This window comes from Arvicola amphibius, chromosome 2 (assembly GCF_903992535.2).
Source record: "Arvicola amphibius chromosome 2, mArvAmp1.2, whole genome shotgun sequence".
Taxonomy (NCBI): Eukaryota; Metazoa; Chordata; class Mammalia; order Rodentia; family Cricetidae; genus Arvicola; species Arvicola amphibius.
In genome coordinates, this window is record NC_052048.2 from 101,432,829 (window position 1) to 101,448,311 (window position 15,483).

A 15,483-nucleotide genomic window follows, 5' to 3' on the forward strand; every position below is an offset into this window, starting at 1 on the left:
CCTAAAGATGTTCTTCCATACCGTTTATCTGAAGAGGCATGGATCCGTGGTGGATATGGGAGACAGCTTAATGGACTCCTAAGCTGATAAGGGTCACGTATGTCCATCTCACTGCACATAAAATTCTCATTGTGTTTGGCCTTAGGGTCGATGAAGTGTCCTGGCCGTTCCACATCCTGCCTGCTATGTTGGTTGTTTCGTTGTTAAACCTTGTTTCTTTTGGTTGTGTATTAGTTTCCTGCTTCCAGATGCCTGCTGCTGTTAAACACATTTTGCAATGCCCGTTTGACAGTTGGGTAATATCTTTGGTGGTGTGTCTCTTCAAAAATGTTTGCCAGTATCGCTTTCATGATTTATTGGCTTGTTGAACCTTTTTCACTTCAAGTTAACTAATTACTGTGTATGCAGGCATGCGTGTTTACAGAGGTGAGCGCCTACCATGTGCCTGCAGAGGTGGGAGGGTGGCTTTCAGCTTTGGTTTCCTCCTTCCTTCCGCTGTGGGATCCTGAGACTGAACTAGGGTCGTCAGGCTTGCAACCACACAGTGGCCATCCCTGCTGAGCCAGCATGCTGGTTAGCATTCTGCATTTTATGGGTACGATGTGTGGAAAATGTCTTCCTTTGATTTTTTTTCCTTTTCTGCACCATGATGGGCCTCGTATTTTGTCACAACAATAAGAAAGATTTACTAATCTAAACACAACAGTTCGTCCCAGAGAGGAGCCACCTGAAAGGATCCCTCTGGTATGTGGGGTTTTAAAATAATGTAGAAGATAAGAATGACTCTAGTTTCTTGAAGTTTTATCTCCCCCAATCTCTGTCTGTGTGTGTGCATGTGAGTGTGCACATGTGTGTTCATGTGTGCACTTGTTGTACTATAGCAGTCTAAAGGCATATTTCCTTGGTGACCCAATGAATAGACACATCTCTCAATGGCACTTTCAACAGGGGTTGGGGCTGGGGAAGTGCCCAGGAGAGGTGTGTGTCAATCAACGCAGTTTGATGGTTACAGCTAAGTCTTCCTAAATCCCCCGCCCTGACCTGGAGCTGGGAACAGGCCATTTTGTGTGGACTACTGCTACAGAGGTCAGCATCTTTTGGGTTTGCCTCACTCTGGGAAACTGGACTGCGGACACCTCGTACTTCTGCCGAGCGAGTGTAGTTACGACAGTGGCCAGAGTCAGGACCCTGCCGTCTCAGAGAGACAGTCCAGAAGAGTGGATTCAGCTCTAAGGCCTGGACTGCTGGCCAAGTATTATCAAGCAGAGGTACCCTTCACACTGGTGACTTCAGCAAGGGCTCGGGGGCAACCTTCCCTGGCCAGTGGCACGGCTACCCTTCTGAGATCATCAGTTTGGATTACAGAGCTCCCAGACATTTTTTTGCACGTTAGGCTGGAGCCTTTTCTCCAACAGCTCAGCTCCATGCAGCCCTGTTGTGGAGTGGGTTGTCTTGGGTCAAAATATTCATATCTTGGTTGAGCTTTAACGTGAACTCGCCTTTGGTGAGCTCACGATGGACAAGTGCACAGTGACGGTGACACGCCAAGGAGGGACTAGCAAGGCATCTTAGGTCACACACAAAACATTTTATTACGACAGACATGTTACCCCCACACAGTGAAATCCTACAGGGGAATACATATACATTTACCCCCCACAAACACTGGACACACTCAGATGATATGTGATCACCTGCATCATTTCTTTGTCTTAAAAAGAGCTTATTAAACAATATCAGTTCATCAAGAGGATAGGACATGAGCTGAATTATTGCTGGAAGGAACCAACTGCTCATGGTTTGGCTGTTTATCTATGCACCAATCCCAAATCCAATTCAATTCAAACCCGAGCCCATTTTTTTCCCCCACATAGTTTAGCCAGATAACATTCTACAGTTTCCAGCATAAAAATGAACAGCCCGTGATTTTATCATTTAACACTATATAACAGAGACACTAGGGGGTTTAAAATCAGTGTGGGGTGTCCTACCCTTCACAGTTCTTCAGTAAGTCACCTTCCCCAGCATCATCAACCTGAGTCAAGTGGTCATCTGATACCACTGTCTGAAACACGTAGCAAATGTCAGATAACGCTCCACCTTCCCAGGGAAGAGCGTGTGTTTCACAAATAAACACCCAGATTTAAAACTGAGAAGGGAAACCAATTTCATGATATAATCCGAGCTTGATTTTCACTGTGATGATAAAATATCACAATTATTCCCTTGAAGGAGGGATATTTGAGTATTTTAAGCCTAGAGGTCTGACTCACCCTGTGTGCATGAACAGGGGGTCAGGAGTAGGAGGTACAGCTTGGGGTGCATTACAGAGGGCTCACATCCCAAGTGTACGCTGCTCTGGTGCTTTCTTAGGGGAAGGAGCCGTGCAGGTTCGCTCAGCTAGAAGAAAATGCACTCCAAGTCAGAAAATGAGGCTTCAGCTCCAATTTGCTTCCTGTCCCATGATCAAGCAGGCATCTGCCTCTGTCCTTTGGGCTTTCCCAGGTAAACTGAGTACACAGGACTTAACTAAAAAAATATCAAAATCTGCAGGAAAAACGTGACTCAGTTTTCTCTCTAAAATATCTCGATAGGAGTTGGGTGATATACAAATGTAATCCCTAGAATGTGAGAAGTTAGGGCAGGGAGAGCATGGTTTCCAGGAAAGCCTGGGCTACATAGTTATATCCAACTTCAAGAAAAAAAAAAGGCAGTCACCAAGCACACAAACAAACAAAACAGGAAATACAGAGCAACTGACCTATTTTGGGTGAGACAAAAGTGTCTGTTGAATTATGGTGACCTAACCAAAGTATAAACATCTTTTGTGATAAAATACTTAAAAATCCAGTTCCTTATCAAATTCTTAGTACACACACACACACACACACACACACACACACACACACACTCTGAAGGAACAGAACCAAAATTCACCAAGTTCTAAAAGTAAACTCTGAAGCAAAATTTCTGAGACGCCTAATGAAGTCCGACATCTCAGCGCCCTCTAGCGGCAGCAGAAGAATTTCAGGGACGTTAAAATTCATCGGCAACAGAAAACTTTCAACAATTTTTGTTTTTTTGATAGGAAATTGTTATTTTGCAAACGGTGAGATGCAGTTTTGGTCTGGAAAACGTCACGCAATGCTTCCACAGGAAGAGTATTTGACTTGGTCTCATCCTCTTTGCTGTCTTTTTGGTGCGGAGAAGCATCTGGTTCTTCTCATGTTGACCTAGACTGGGTCTCATTCAGGCTTCCTTGGGAAATTTTCCATGGAGCCACAGGTGCTTTTATACCAAGCCGACCACACTCCATAGTCCTGACAGAGTCCTTCCTGCTCGCGCGCTTCCATGACTCTTACGTAATGCGCCAACACAGCCGTTGCTGCTCTTCCAGAGTGAGAGGATGACCTTCTACTCTTCCTATACTTCTGATTAAAAAGTCCAACATTCCAAAGCAGAAAAGCCTTTAAATAGTCATCGGAGGACATATTTTGTGATATTTCCTGGTGAATAAAACTGGCATATTTAGCAGAAAATAACTTACCTTCTCAAGTGAGGAGGGGGAGAAAGGAGACAAGGGATTCACAGTAAAATTCCACAAAAATTCAAACACAAGTTAAATACATTGGTCTTTGGGACCAGTGCACCTTGCTCTTCTGTGAACTAAACTCTATTCCTGAACACAGGCAAATGATCTGTTTTATAAGCTGTCATTGTGTGGTTTTAGTTCTTCTTAGTTCAGTCAAACTAAAACAAACAGACAGACAGACTGCATTCTCAGTAATGATAATCCACAGACAGCCAGAGGATGTGCAACGGAGAGTTTTCCTCCCTGGACAGAGAGCAAGAACCTCGGGTGGTGGAGGACCGCTTCACGTAGAGATCCGCGTAGCTGGTCAGGGTCTCCTTCTCGCCTCAGGTTCACCAGTCCAGCTTCAGGTCAGCCTTGCTCCATACATACTTGCCTCCCCGCTTCAGAAACATCTTCTCATCAAATCCACTGAATTTTATGGCTTCTTCCACCCCGACATCCAGGATGGACCTGGAAGGGTCCTTCCGGCCACCAGTACAGTTCAGGAAGCGCATCTGGGAAATCCAAGGTAGAAATAAGTACGTTGCCATATGGTTTATCCCATGAGACTCAACTAAAACTATGCTTGCAGAAGTCCACATCCCAATTGTGTCACATGGGCACTGAGATCTAAGAGAGACTCTAAAATCCTCAGACTCCACCTCCAACACAGACAGCTCACACTCATGGAGAGGGTGATAGCCAGGCGTAATGAACGGTATAGTTTAACCACCCGAGAAGTGGAGAGAACGACTGGATTTGTTCAGATAGCGTGCCCTGAGGTGAAGGAGAGAGAGTATAGAGTATAGCAAGGTAAGTGCTGTGTTGTGAGGAAGCTGAGCTAAATGTCCTCAGCGAGACGGCCGCTGTGCTGGTGTGGTGTGAGTCCTGACAGAGGCTTCTCCTGAGGGGAAAGACAGAGGATACTGAGGTGGGAAAGAGCCGGGTCCAGGGCAGAAGGTCCCAACACATCCTTTCTGTTTGCCTTTCTCTGACTCTTTCCTTTCCACCCTTACAGGCAGGAATGAGGGCTTCGAGCTTGTGTGCGTCTACACTGAACATCCTGGAGGGCATCAGATGGTGCACACGGAATCACTAGGTTAGTTGTTCAGTTGCCAAAGCAAACGTTGGGTTGTTGATGTTTGTTTAAACTCTGTGGGGATCTGTCAGACAGCTTATTGGGGAATATTGCTAAAATATCTAACTGATCGTGACAATTTATTCTCCAAAATAACTTCCTTTCTTTCCCTTCTTAACCTTAGATCTATTAACTGAACATTTCTATGGTTACTTTCTCTTAGGTTGTATAAAATTCAAGTTGGCAATAAATAAACAAAATTGGTGCACTCTCTCATTGATTAACTTGAAAATGATAAAACATAAAAGCTGTAACAAATATTTCTCAAAATGCCGAGGTCAATACCGAGCCCTTGGTTCTTTATGTAGCTTATTTTAAAAACACAGCCTGGCATGGAGTTGTCTGTCCTCTGCTGGGAATATCAGCAGAAGCCATAAATCCAAAGTCCTAAATAACAACAACAAAGAAAAAAAACAAGAGTGGTTTCTTTTCTATTTTAATAAGGGCGGGTTTTCCTTTGGAAGCAACGGCCTCAGAGATTGTGTTGGTGGTGTCTGAAGGGGACAAAAGATTTCTTCCCATGTCAAAGTTCATCTGTGCTAGAGGTGCTGGCAGCTCCTCTGTTATTCAAGACAGCATGGAGTGCAGGGGACAGGGTGCTGCCACAGTGCGACCCTCAAGCCCATGCTAGACCACACACTGGAGGGATCTACTCAGTGTGATGTCCTTATGACATCTGCAGACGGATGGCTACCTGGGATGTCATCACATGGAGGCTCACCCCAGTCCAGGTACAGGATAATGTCCTGGGTTGATCTGAGAGAGAGCTTGGCATGTGAAGCCAGGGCTGTACCATGCTGACAATAAAACCACCAGAGCGGCACTGGACATAATAGATGTATCCCGAACATGTTCATTTGGGCACACCTCTGGCATTTCTGAGATGCCTGCTTTCCTGTGAATTTATAGCTAGTGGGGAATACTCACATATTCATCCAGAATAAGGTAGGAGTCTTTCATCTGCAGAGGAAAACATAATCAAACTTTGGTTTTCATCCAACATAGATTGTTTACCTTTTATGCCCCATTGGCTGTCCTTCCCTTGGTGTGTATGTGTGTGTGTGTGTGTACGCGCTCATGTGCGTGTGTGAGTACCTTGAGTTTTTCACTTCCCGTACTCCCCATCTGTTTGCATGCCTTTGGAGCTGCCCTCAGCAGTGGAGGGTCTCCAGGGGCCCGTCCATCCAGTCATTCTGGATTTTTCTGACTCAGACCAAAAGAATTTTACCCTGCAGGCTGCTGTGAGCAGCCCAGCTTTCCCACCCCTCCAGCCATTTCCAGGATTGCTGTCTTACTGTTCAAGGAATCACCACAATCTTTAATGTCCAAGTGATGCTCTTGGCGGAGGACATTGTTTCTGAAGCTCCTAATGTCACTGTGACCCAATGTGGGACAGTTTTTTTTGTTCTCAGGTACACTGGACAGTGCCGTTACTCTCTGTAGGGAGGTTCTGATTCTTTTCTCCCTCTAATAAGAGCTAGGCAGTAAATAGTATTTCTCTTGTTTCCTCCCATTTCCTTCCTTCTTTCCTCATTTTCCTTCCTTCCTTCTTCCTCCTTCCTTCTCTCCTCCTTCATGCCCCACCTGCCTTTTTGACAAGGCATCAGGTAGCCTAGGCTGACCTCAAACTCACTACATGGCCAAAGGCATCCCTGAGTTTTGGGTTCTCCTGGTGCCACCTCTTGAATGCTGGATTATAAACTTGCAGTGAGTGTTTTTAGCTATGCTGGGGAATCGAACCCAGAGCTTGCATCATGCTAGGTAGGCATTCTCCCAAGTCAGACATGTTTCTAGACCAGTTAATATTTCGTGTACACAGAACACAGTCTGTGTCCCAGTTAACCAGCTCTGCACCACGCTGTACAAGCCACCTCCACCATCACCATCAAAACAAAAATTTTCGTGCAAATAAATTCATAGAAGAATGGAATGCAACTCTACTCCTTGGTAATTTTAGATATAGACCCTCAAAACTGGAAAACCATTTCTTCTACATTTTATCCAGCTTTTAAAATAATCACTAGAGAAGGTGTAAGGGACAGTTGCAAGGATGCTAACACCAACATAGAGGTGCTCACACCTTCCTTCAGTATGTGAGCCCTACCCACATGTTTCCCAAACATGTAGCGATCCTGTGTGTGTATTTTATATTAGAGTTATAAATATATGTATTCATTTAATTACATCATCTGTGAGGTGGCCTAGTCAAACTCATTCTTAGACAAAAAAAAAATCAGTATCGTTGAAGAACCCCAGTCCCAGATGACAGGTAACCATAGTGAACCTCCATCTCCTTGACTCTAGGATTGATTGCACTCTTCCCCTTTCTCCTTCCAGAACATCTAGAATAACAAGATGGCAAATTGCAAAGCTCTCAGCAGTGTGGCTATGTGGTAGTAAACATGGCAGCTTTGCTGCATACAAACCTTCTGGTTAGATTCCGGCACCAAACAGGACACCTCTTGGTGACGCTCTAAGAATGCTTCAAATTCTTCATTGCTTATAAGAAATCGTTCTGCTTCCCTCAGGGCAGCTTCTCCAGAGTTCTCACCCTCAATTAGGAGGCACTGGAAGACCTGGGAGAGGATAAAGCATCTGTTAGACTAAGAGCCTCACACCACCATTCTCTCCAAGCCTGCTTGGAGCAGACCCTACCCCGTTCAGGACTAGCAAGCTCAGAATACAATGGCTAGTCAAGGCTGAGTCTGTGAGCACTTAGACTATGAGGCTCCAAGCCTCGAGGGATGGAGCTAACGAGGTTCAGACGCTTTCCCTTGGAGCATTGCTAATTTTGGTCAAGAGCCCACAGACAGAGATTTTGAAGAAGAAGCAGGAACTGTCCCTTAACACTGAGAGCCAGTGTCTCAAAATGATGAATCAGGAAATCGGAGTAGAAGAGAGAAGAATATAAGGAAAGGCCACGAGAAAAGAGGAATCAGGGTGAGGAAGAAAGATGTACAGATGAGTCTTAAGAATAAGAGTGTGAAGGGAGAATAGTGAGGGGCAGTAAGAGTCAATGTAGCACTGAGGTAAGAAAGAGAGAGAAGATGAGCAGCCTGGCAGGTGACTGGAGGGACAGGTCTTTGGTCGGTGCACCCCTCTTTCCGATGTCTGTCTCTCTTTGTCCTGACTCTTACCATTCAACTTCCTTTAGCTGTTTTCCATTTATTCTGGGCCCGAGGGTGTCACTGACGTTCAATTTCAATACATTTATTGTTTAAAACCAATCTTTAAAGTATATAGCATTTGTAGCTTCTTTCTAACCTATTTCCAAATATTGCAGTACAGTCAATGGGAAAAAAAAATCTTATCCTTATTCCCCTACTGTCTTGGCTCACTTGGCATCTAAAGAAGATCCAAGGTTACCCTAGAATGACAGCTTTTCTTGGGTGAGCACTTCTCACCCGGGGCCAGCCCTATATGTGCAAATTCTTTCCTGCTTTCGAAACACAGTCAAATGTAACTTCTTCCACAATGTTTTGCCATTCAGCTGAGTGTGCCCCACCTTCCCAAGTCCTCTACCTGTAAGTGTCAGGGAACTTGCACCCTCCGTGTTCAAGTCCTTCCCAAAACTCAGTTCCCAAATCTCACCGTTAGATTTGTCTACTCTGTCTCCAGGCACAGATCCAAAGAAATTACAACGGGGATCACCACGTGGCTTGTTAAAAGTACAAGCACACCCCAGCCCTCCTGACCAGGCCCACCCTTATTGGACATCAGTGGATGCATGAAGGGGTCCAAGAAGCTGCTTTCTAAGCAGTCCCCTTGGTGGGCTCTAAGCAGCCAGGGGTAGGATTTCCCCTGCTTATGGTGGGTCCTGTCTCTAATAGGCAGACTTGTATCTTTTTGAGCCTGGGACTTCCAGTGACTGCTATCTGGGACAGTCCTAAGGAGTGCATTTTGGAATAAAGGCTGACATTGCTCTATAGACTTCCCCTGTGACCAAGTAATTCAATGCAAACTCAAGAGCATCGGGATTTATGAAGATCATCTAGCCCCATGCACATGCAAACCAAAAGTAGGAATTTACTTGAGGCCCAGCATGGCCTCGACCTTTACTCTCAGAATAATCCTGAAGAAAATCATTTCGAGATTTTGGAAACAAACACGAAACAAAGAACAGTGAGGATGTAAACTTAACAGAGCCCAGAGTTAAGGTCCCGGCTAGAAAGTTCCAGAGTCCTCAGGGCCCCTAATTTCAGTGTCACCTAGCGAAGCCTCCCTTGCGTGTTTTGTGAATTAAAGTCAAGCAAGCTGCAGTGTGGATTTACCTTCCAGCGGACAGGGTTCAGGGCCTTGATGTGTTCGTTCATGTCTTCGTCCACATTGAAGCGATTGATGACGGAGTTGACCTTGAAAGCCACCTTGTAATCTTGGCACCACTTCCTCAGTTTTTGAAGGTTTTCCACGTGGTTCTTTTTCCCCTGACCCCGGCCAATGAGAACATTGACGTCCTCATTGAAGCTGTCACAGGAGATGGCAAGAATGTCCAAATAGTCACCTGCAGGAAAAGGATGATGACGATGGTGATGATAATTAATAACAAACTGCTCCCCGAGCCCTCAAATCCATCTGCATCTCTACAGTAAAGCACACCGTCTTCGCAGCTGTGTTTTAAAGACTTTCCTGATTCTCTGTTCTCTGTCCTGGATGCAGGAAAGTCAGAGAGATGTGAACTACACAGGGTATGTATGTGATCGATAAAATACATACATGCATAATGAAATCACAGAGCTACTTAATGTGAACGGTTTTAAACTCTGCATCCACGCAGGTGCCTGAATCATCATTAGCACCGTTTAATAAGATTTTTCTCTTATGTTGTCATAGAGACGCACAAATCATGAAGCCTGTTTCTATTAATTATGAAGGACTGTAGGCTTGCTTTGCCCGGCATACAAACTTATGTCTTAGCTGTCTAGTCATTTCTCCAGGCTCAGGAGCTTCCTCTCGCTCTGCCTTACACGTTTATTTACTATGGAACTATTTGCAGACACTCTGTGCTGCGTCGGGTGCTAGTGATAGAGAGGCTGAGACAATCCAGATAAAGGGGAGCTGGGTGCAGGAGCCACAAAACAAACAGGCCCCACCCTGCAAGGCCATGCGTTAAGAGTCCTGACAGGGAGTCATGGGGAGAGCTATAGAATATTGACATTGAGCTTGGTATTGGGCCTCTCTTCACCAGTCTCTGGAGCTTCAGTGTTTTCTCTGTGTTTCCTGTGACAGCCATCTTCCTTCCCTGCTCCCTGCTCTCCGCTGCCTGAGAAGAGTAGGCATCCTTGGGCCTGAGGGAATCCTTGCAGCTGACCAAGCTTGAGCTCTCTTGGTTGGTGAGAATTTCCAAATGTCTCCATTTTACCTTAAAATTCTCTTCCCATTATAGAAGGGAAGAGTTCCAAATTTTCGTTCGGATACTATTCTCTATAATCGTGAAAAGACTAAGTTTAGCTCTTATTTTAGGTTTACTCCATGCTGCCTGTATCTAACAAGCACACACCGGAGCCAGAATAAATTTCCTGTTATTTAAATCGACTCCAAGTGTTCCACAACTTGACCTCAAGTGAATTCCTAAGGGATGCCCCACCAGGATGAGGTAACTGAACATGTAGTCTCTAAAAAAAACCAAGGGGACCCAGAAGCTCCAAACCAAACACATGAAAAGCAGTCTCTTCCAGGAGCACCTTGGCTGGCTGATTGACAAAAGCACAGGGCATCCCTGCATCCTCACGCCGCACTCCATCATTAGCTGTGTTTCTCTGATGTCCCCTCCGCCTGGTTGCAGCTCTTGGGAGGAATCATTTGACAGGGCAGGTCTTTTGGCTCAGGTCTTGTGTTTTTCCACAAAAGCTGAGGCTCTGGTGGGGTTCTGTGCAGCCCTGCCTATATGGTTGCTACAGCAGCATGCATAACAATGGTAGGTGATGCGTGTGAGCTCCAGCCATGTGGTCATGTGTCAGGATTGTGTAGACACATATACGATTGCGCTTACGTGTATTGTTGGAGTCCTGGAGGACTCCATGTACTTAGCAATACATGCTTGAGTAACCAGCACTCTGTGACACTATCTGATCCAATATGGAAGTGAATCTCCTGTGTGAAGACAACCCCAACATTGTCGAGGTTCACTGTTAGGAAGAAAAGAAAACCAATGCGTACTCAGAGATGGGCTCAGGAACAGATGGCCTCTCTGGACTCAGTGATACACACCTGTGGGCTGCTGCTATCTTGCTCTGTTTTTGCTCTCCTGAAAGAGTCTTGGCAGTCTGCCAACAAACTCCCATGCCGGAGGACATAGGTTCAACTTCGAGTTATTTGCAGACATTTATAATTGGGATAGTTTTACAGAGAATATCACTTTATGCATCTGGGATAATTTGAGGGTAGGCAATTTTCCATCTAGTCTAAAAGCCAATTAACAGTTGCAATTGCCTTCTACCTGACTACCAGGAAGAGAGCCTTGTCGTTGACTTTTGCGGTCTGTATGTTCCCCTTTCTCGAGGCGATGATGCTGAGTCACATGACCCTTTCTAGGTGGTCTGTGACCACAGTCTCTGACACTGTACTGAAGCAAAAATGCTGTCCACACTCCTTGACACAGGGACAGATATTTTGAGTCTGTCATAAAAGAGCGACTACTGCCCGGGTACACCCTTCAAGACATGGTCCACTGCTCTCTATTCAAGCTGCTTCTGTCTTCCTTCTGTCTCATTTTGTGCCCTCAGTGTCTCTGTCCAGTGCCTCCTGTCACAGACATCTGGCTTGGTACACCACCCCAGCTTCCTCCTTGACTTGCTGTCCCTGTTTCTAAGAATCCTCCTTGCCTGCTCAAACATCATATACAGCCTTCGCCCACAAGCCCAGCCTCTGCCTGCAGGTGGAAGCATCCTGTAAAATTGTCTGGTTAGTGTCTCCAACCAAAAGTGCTGGCCTTCCATTTGAATGACTCCAGAGCTTCACAGGGTCATAAAGCAAGGGTGGAGTAAGGGACTCAGAGGGGAGGTTTTAACTGTCTTCTAAACAGAAAGTAATCATAACGAACCACCTCATGCCATGGGTTGCTCCAAAGACACTACAAACAGCTCAATCACTGCAGTTCTCAGAAAATATTAAGAGCACCAAAAATCAGTCAGTCCATGTGCTATGAGCTTCTAATATGACTAGACTTACAATCAGCTTAGTCCTAACAGAGATTAAAAAAAAAGTCTCACTAGACATCCCTGGCTGAGCTAGAACTTCCTATAGAGATCAGGTTGGCCTCAAACTCACCAAGATCCATCTCTGCCTCCCAAGAGCCAGCACTGAAGGTATTCACTGCCATGCCCTGTCTCTAACAGAGACATTTATATAAAGCTGTAGAGTGTGTTGATTTTCCTCAGTAAAGGCTAAACATAGACCCCAGTTATCCATGAGTGCTAAATTAGTAGGTGTAGCAACGATCTGCACGCTGACTTGTTCTCTTATCTGTCTCCCTGTACCTGTTTATTAGCACCCATCAGAAACAAAATAATCTAACATCATGCACAACTCAGGAGATATTATAAGACACCAGATTAAATTAGGTTTTTTCCTCCCAGTTCCCCAGATGCTCTGGCCTGGAGCCCAGAAAGGGAGAAAACGCAGGAGTCAACATAGGAGTTGTAGTGAGCAAGTCCTTGCCCGCAGAAACTTACCATAGTCCCTGAACCACTTCTCACGGATGAGGCTGCCATTGCTTACGATGCTCACAGAGGGCAGGGCCAGCTCCTCCTTGCAGAATCTCACGAGCTTACCCACGTATTCACCCCTGTCCTGTAGAAAGGGTTCTCCTCCTGAAAAGTTGATCTTCTCCATACCTGTAAGGAGGGAAGAAGCAAGGGAGGGAGGACAGGTTAGAAGGAGAAGATGCTGCAGTTTCACTGCTAAATTCATACCCAAGAATGGGACAGCAAATCTTAGGAGAAAAATCCCTTGACGTGCCTGTCAAAATCACGTTAAGGTTTACAGAGGGCTGGAGAGGTGACTCAGTGTTATGACCCACTTGCTGCACAAGTCTGAGAACTTCTGTTTGGATCCCTGATACCCTAGGAAACCTGAACACCGCAGTGAGCATTTGTGACGCCATCCTTCCTACTTCAGGATGGGAGGAAAGAGAATCTTCTGTGAGGCTCAAAAGCCAACCCACACTGCACATCATCAGTCAGTGGCAGAGAAACCCTGTCCCAGACAAGGTTGAAGGCTAAAGGCAGACTGATACCTGAAGTTGTTGTCCTTTGGTGGTCACAGGCTACAGCTCTGCTGTTGCCAAGCAGGTGACAAGATTACCACACATACGCATGCACACACACACACACACACACACACACACACACACACACAATGTATAATCAAAGCAAAGATTTTCTTCTTTTGAAGGAAAAGTCTCCACCAAGGAACAGGGTGAAAAGCCTCTGCCAGGCTGTTCACACCAGGGATTTGGGTCTTCCCTTCCCCTTTCCTCACTTAGTGTTTCTGGAAATCAGATTCCTCTTGGAAGACTCTTCCAGGAACACAACTTTCCTGAGTGTCTGTTCCAAACACCAGGAGGAACGGGGCCCCTGTTCACAACTCTGCTCACAGGAGCGACTGTTCGCCTCCCAGACCCTAGCAAGCTGTTGGTCCCTTGTCCATCCGTGAAAGACTGCCTGTTCCCTGCCCCATGATGCTGCGTCTAGGTCTCAGGGAGCCCTTCCCACCCTCATCCTATGTACAACCCCCGTTCTCTGTCATGAGCACCCTGGCTTCTGCCTGGGCTAGGAGCTTACCAGCCTGTTTGAGCAGAAGCAGCCCTCGCTTAGCCTCCTCCAGGGGCAGCACGAAGGATGTCTTGGCTGTGTGGAAGCAGAAGCCGCACTTGTAATTGCACTGACGGGTGAAGTGGTAGTTGACGCTAACGGGGATTGTAGGCTGAGAACCGTTTGGTTCTTCCGGGGTCTCCTCGGGCATGGTCCAGACCTGTGGCTGTGATTGTCCCCTTCCAGAACCTAGCCACCTCAGTGCTAGTTTCAACCAGCAGAACAGGATGGCCAGTCCACTCCAGAGGGAGTCCAGCTGCTGCTGGAATAGGCTCAGCAGCCCCGCAGCGAGAGCAGTGGGCAGGAGCCCCATGGTGAACTGCACTCACCTGCAGCTGCCAGAGGGCTTATAAGCTGCAGGCCAGCCACACCCCCGTGCATTCTATCACGAGGCGGAGGGAAACGCCTCCCTTGAGTAAGTCTCAGCTGAGCAGAGTTTCTGTTTTCTGAAAATGAAAGCTGAACCTGAGCCAAGACAGAAGCTTGGGACGGAGGCCAACGGGCTGCCTTTCCCTGGCTCATGGCTGCCCCTATGACCCCTGTAAACAGCGTCAGTCCTGATGACCCCGATGACGCTGCAAAGATTCCAGCAGCCACCAGTTTCTAAACAAGGGTCTTACAGACACATAGCTGCCTCCTAAAAGGTTATTATTTTACACAAAATTATGCGTTAAGCCTCTTATAACGAATATCTATGCATACTTAACAATTTTAAAATACTCTTCTTTGGTTCTCCACCCACCCCACTCATGTCTAACAAACAAACAAATAAAACAAACCCACCAAAAACCTAGAGTTTTATAACTTCGCACGAGGCAGATCATGCAGGCTGACCTTGGCAGCTCTCTCAAAGAGGAAGGAAATGGAATTCAAGCCTGGTAGATGTCAGGAAAAACAAACACACAAATAATTAATTAAAAATAAATATAGCAAAGAAATTCCACACAGTAAAATTAATCATTTTAAAATTGGATTTATTAGTAATTATTTTTTTCTCTTTTATATTGTCAGAGGACACACGTCGTAGATTTTTCTCAGATTCTTCCGTTCAAAGCTTTGCCATCACGGTGCAGTTCTGCAGTCCTGTGCACTCTGCGGCTTGCCTTTCCTCCAGGCAAGCTCCCGTGTTTGGGTAATAAGGTTGTTTGGGACAACACATTACATTTGCTTTGCTTGTCTCTGGACTTCTCCTCTTCTGGAGGCTCTGTCTCCCCTCTGACCTCTTTCCCAAGGAGCTCCATGCTTCTTGAGTTGTCTTCTTTGTGTTGTTTCTAGTTTAGTGTTTGAGAGAAGCAGAGAGAGTCTTGGGCATACAGTTCCTTCTGCCTCTGAGAAGGAAAGGAGAGCACCACGGCTAAAGCCACAATTTAGCAGGCTTCATAGATGCTGGTAGAGGTTCGTAAAAAAAACAAGATTAGGCTTTGAAATTCTTCTATGTATATCCTTTAGTAATTTTATAAAAGCCTCTTTGAATGGGACATTTTGCTTTTTTAATCGCCAGATATTGTTTCCAATCTTCTTCCCTTACTGCCAATGCATCGTCTTTCTCTAGTAAACGAAGAGGCTGTAGGTTGAGGGTCCCTTATCAAACATCTGGAGGGGAGATGTGATTCTTATTTCATGGTTGGTTTGTCATATTTGGGGAAAATTTATTCTGACAAAGACTATCATTGACTGGTCACCCACTTTTATGCCCTGGAAGTAATACAAGACACGTTTTAAACAGAATCTACACACATAACAGTTCTATTCATGGAGTTTTATACCTCTGTGTATACATACATATTAGTGTATGTGTGTAAAACGCTAACCATTCCAGATTTGAATTTACAGGCATTCAACCTAAAAGACCATGTGGCATCTTCTTCCCAAGAAGCTCTCATGAAATACTTAGGGTTGCTTGCTGTGACAGTCAGAGAAAGAATAATTTCCCATGGTCCAGCTGGCCAATACTGGTTCTT

General features: G+C 45.6%; 1 protein-coding gene across 1 annotated transcript; it reads right to left on the reverse strand.

Annotated features, from left to right (window-relative positions):
- Positions 1–1,568: 1,568 nt before the first annotated feature.
- Rsad2 (radical S-adenosyl methionine domain containing 2) lies at positions 1,569–13,835 on the reverse strand. Its single transcript, XM_038319570.1, has 6 exons — positions 13,493–13,835; positions 12,383–12,544; positions 8,984–9,213; positions 7,139–7,288; positions 5,640–5,672; positions 1,569–4,089 (listed from the first exon to the last, which is right to left on the reverse strand). The coding sequence occupies exons 1-6, from the start codon at positions 13,833–13,835 to the stop codon at positions 3,925–3,927; spliced, it is 1,083 nt and encodes a 360-aa protein (XP_038175498.1). The 3' UTR covers positions 1,569–3,924.
- Positions 13,836–15,483: the final 1,648 nt, after the last annotated feature.

What these genes read in the sequence shown, in the direction of transcription:
- Rsad2 (XM_038319570.1), bottom strand. Translation starts at nt 13,835, where the DNA reads ATGGGGCTCCTGCCCACTGCTCTCGCTGCGGGGCTGCTGAGCCTATTC. An exon ending in TGAACCCTGTCCGCTGGAAG is followed by an intron (nt 7,289 to 8,983) that starts GTAAATCCACAC and finishes ATCCTCTCCCAG; the next exon opens with GTCTTCCAGTGCCTCCTAAT. An exon ending in TGCCGGAATCTAACCAGAAG is followed by an intron (nt 5,673 to 7,138) that starts GTTTGTATGCAG and finishes TTTCCTCTGCAG; the next exon opens with ATGAAAGACTCCTACCTTAT.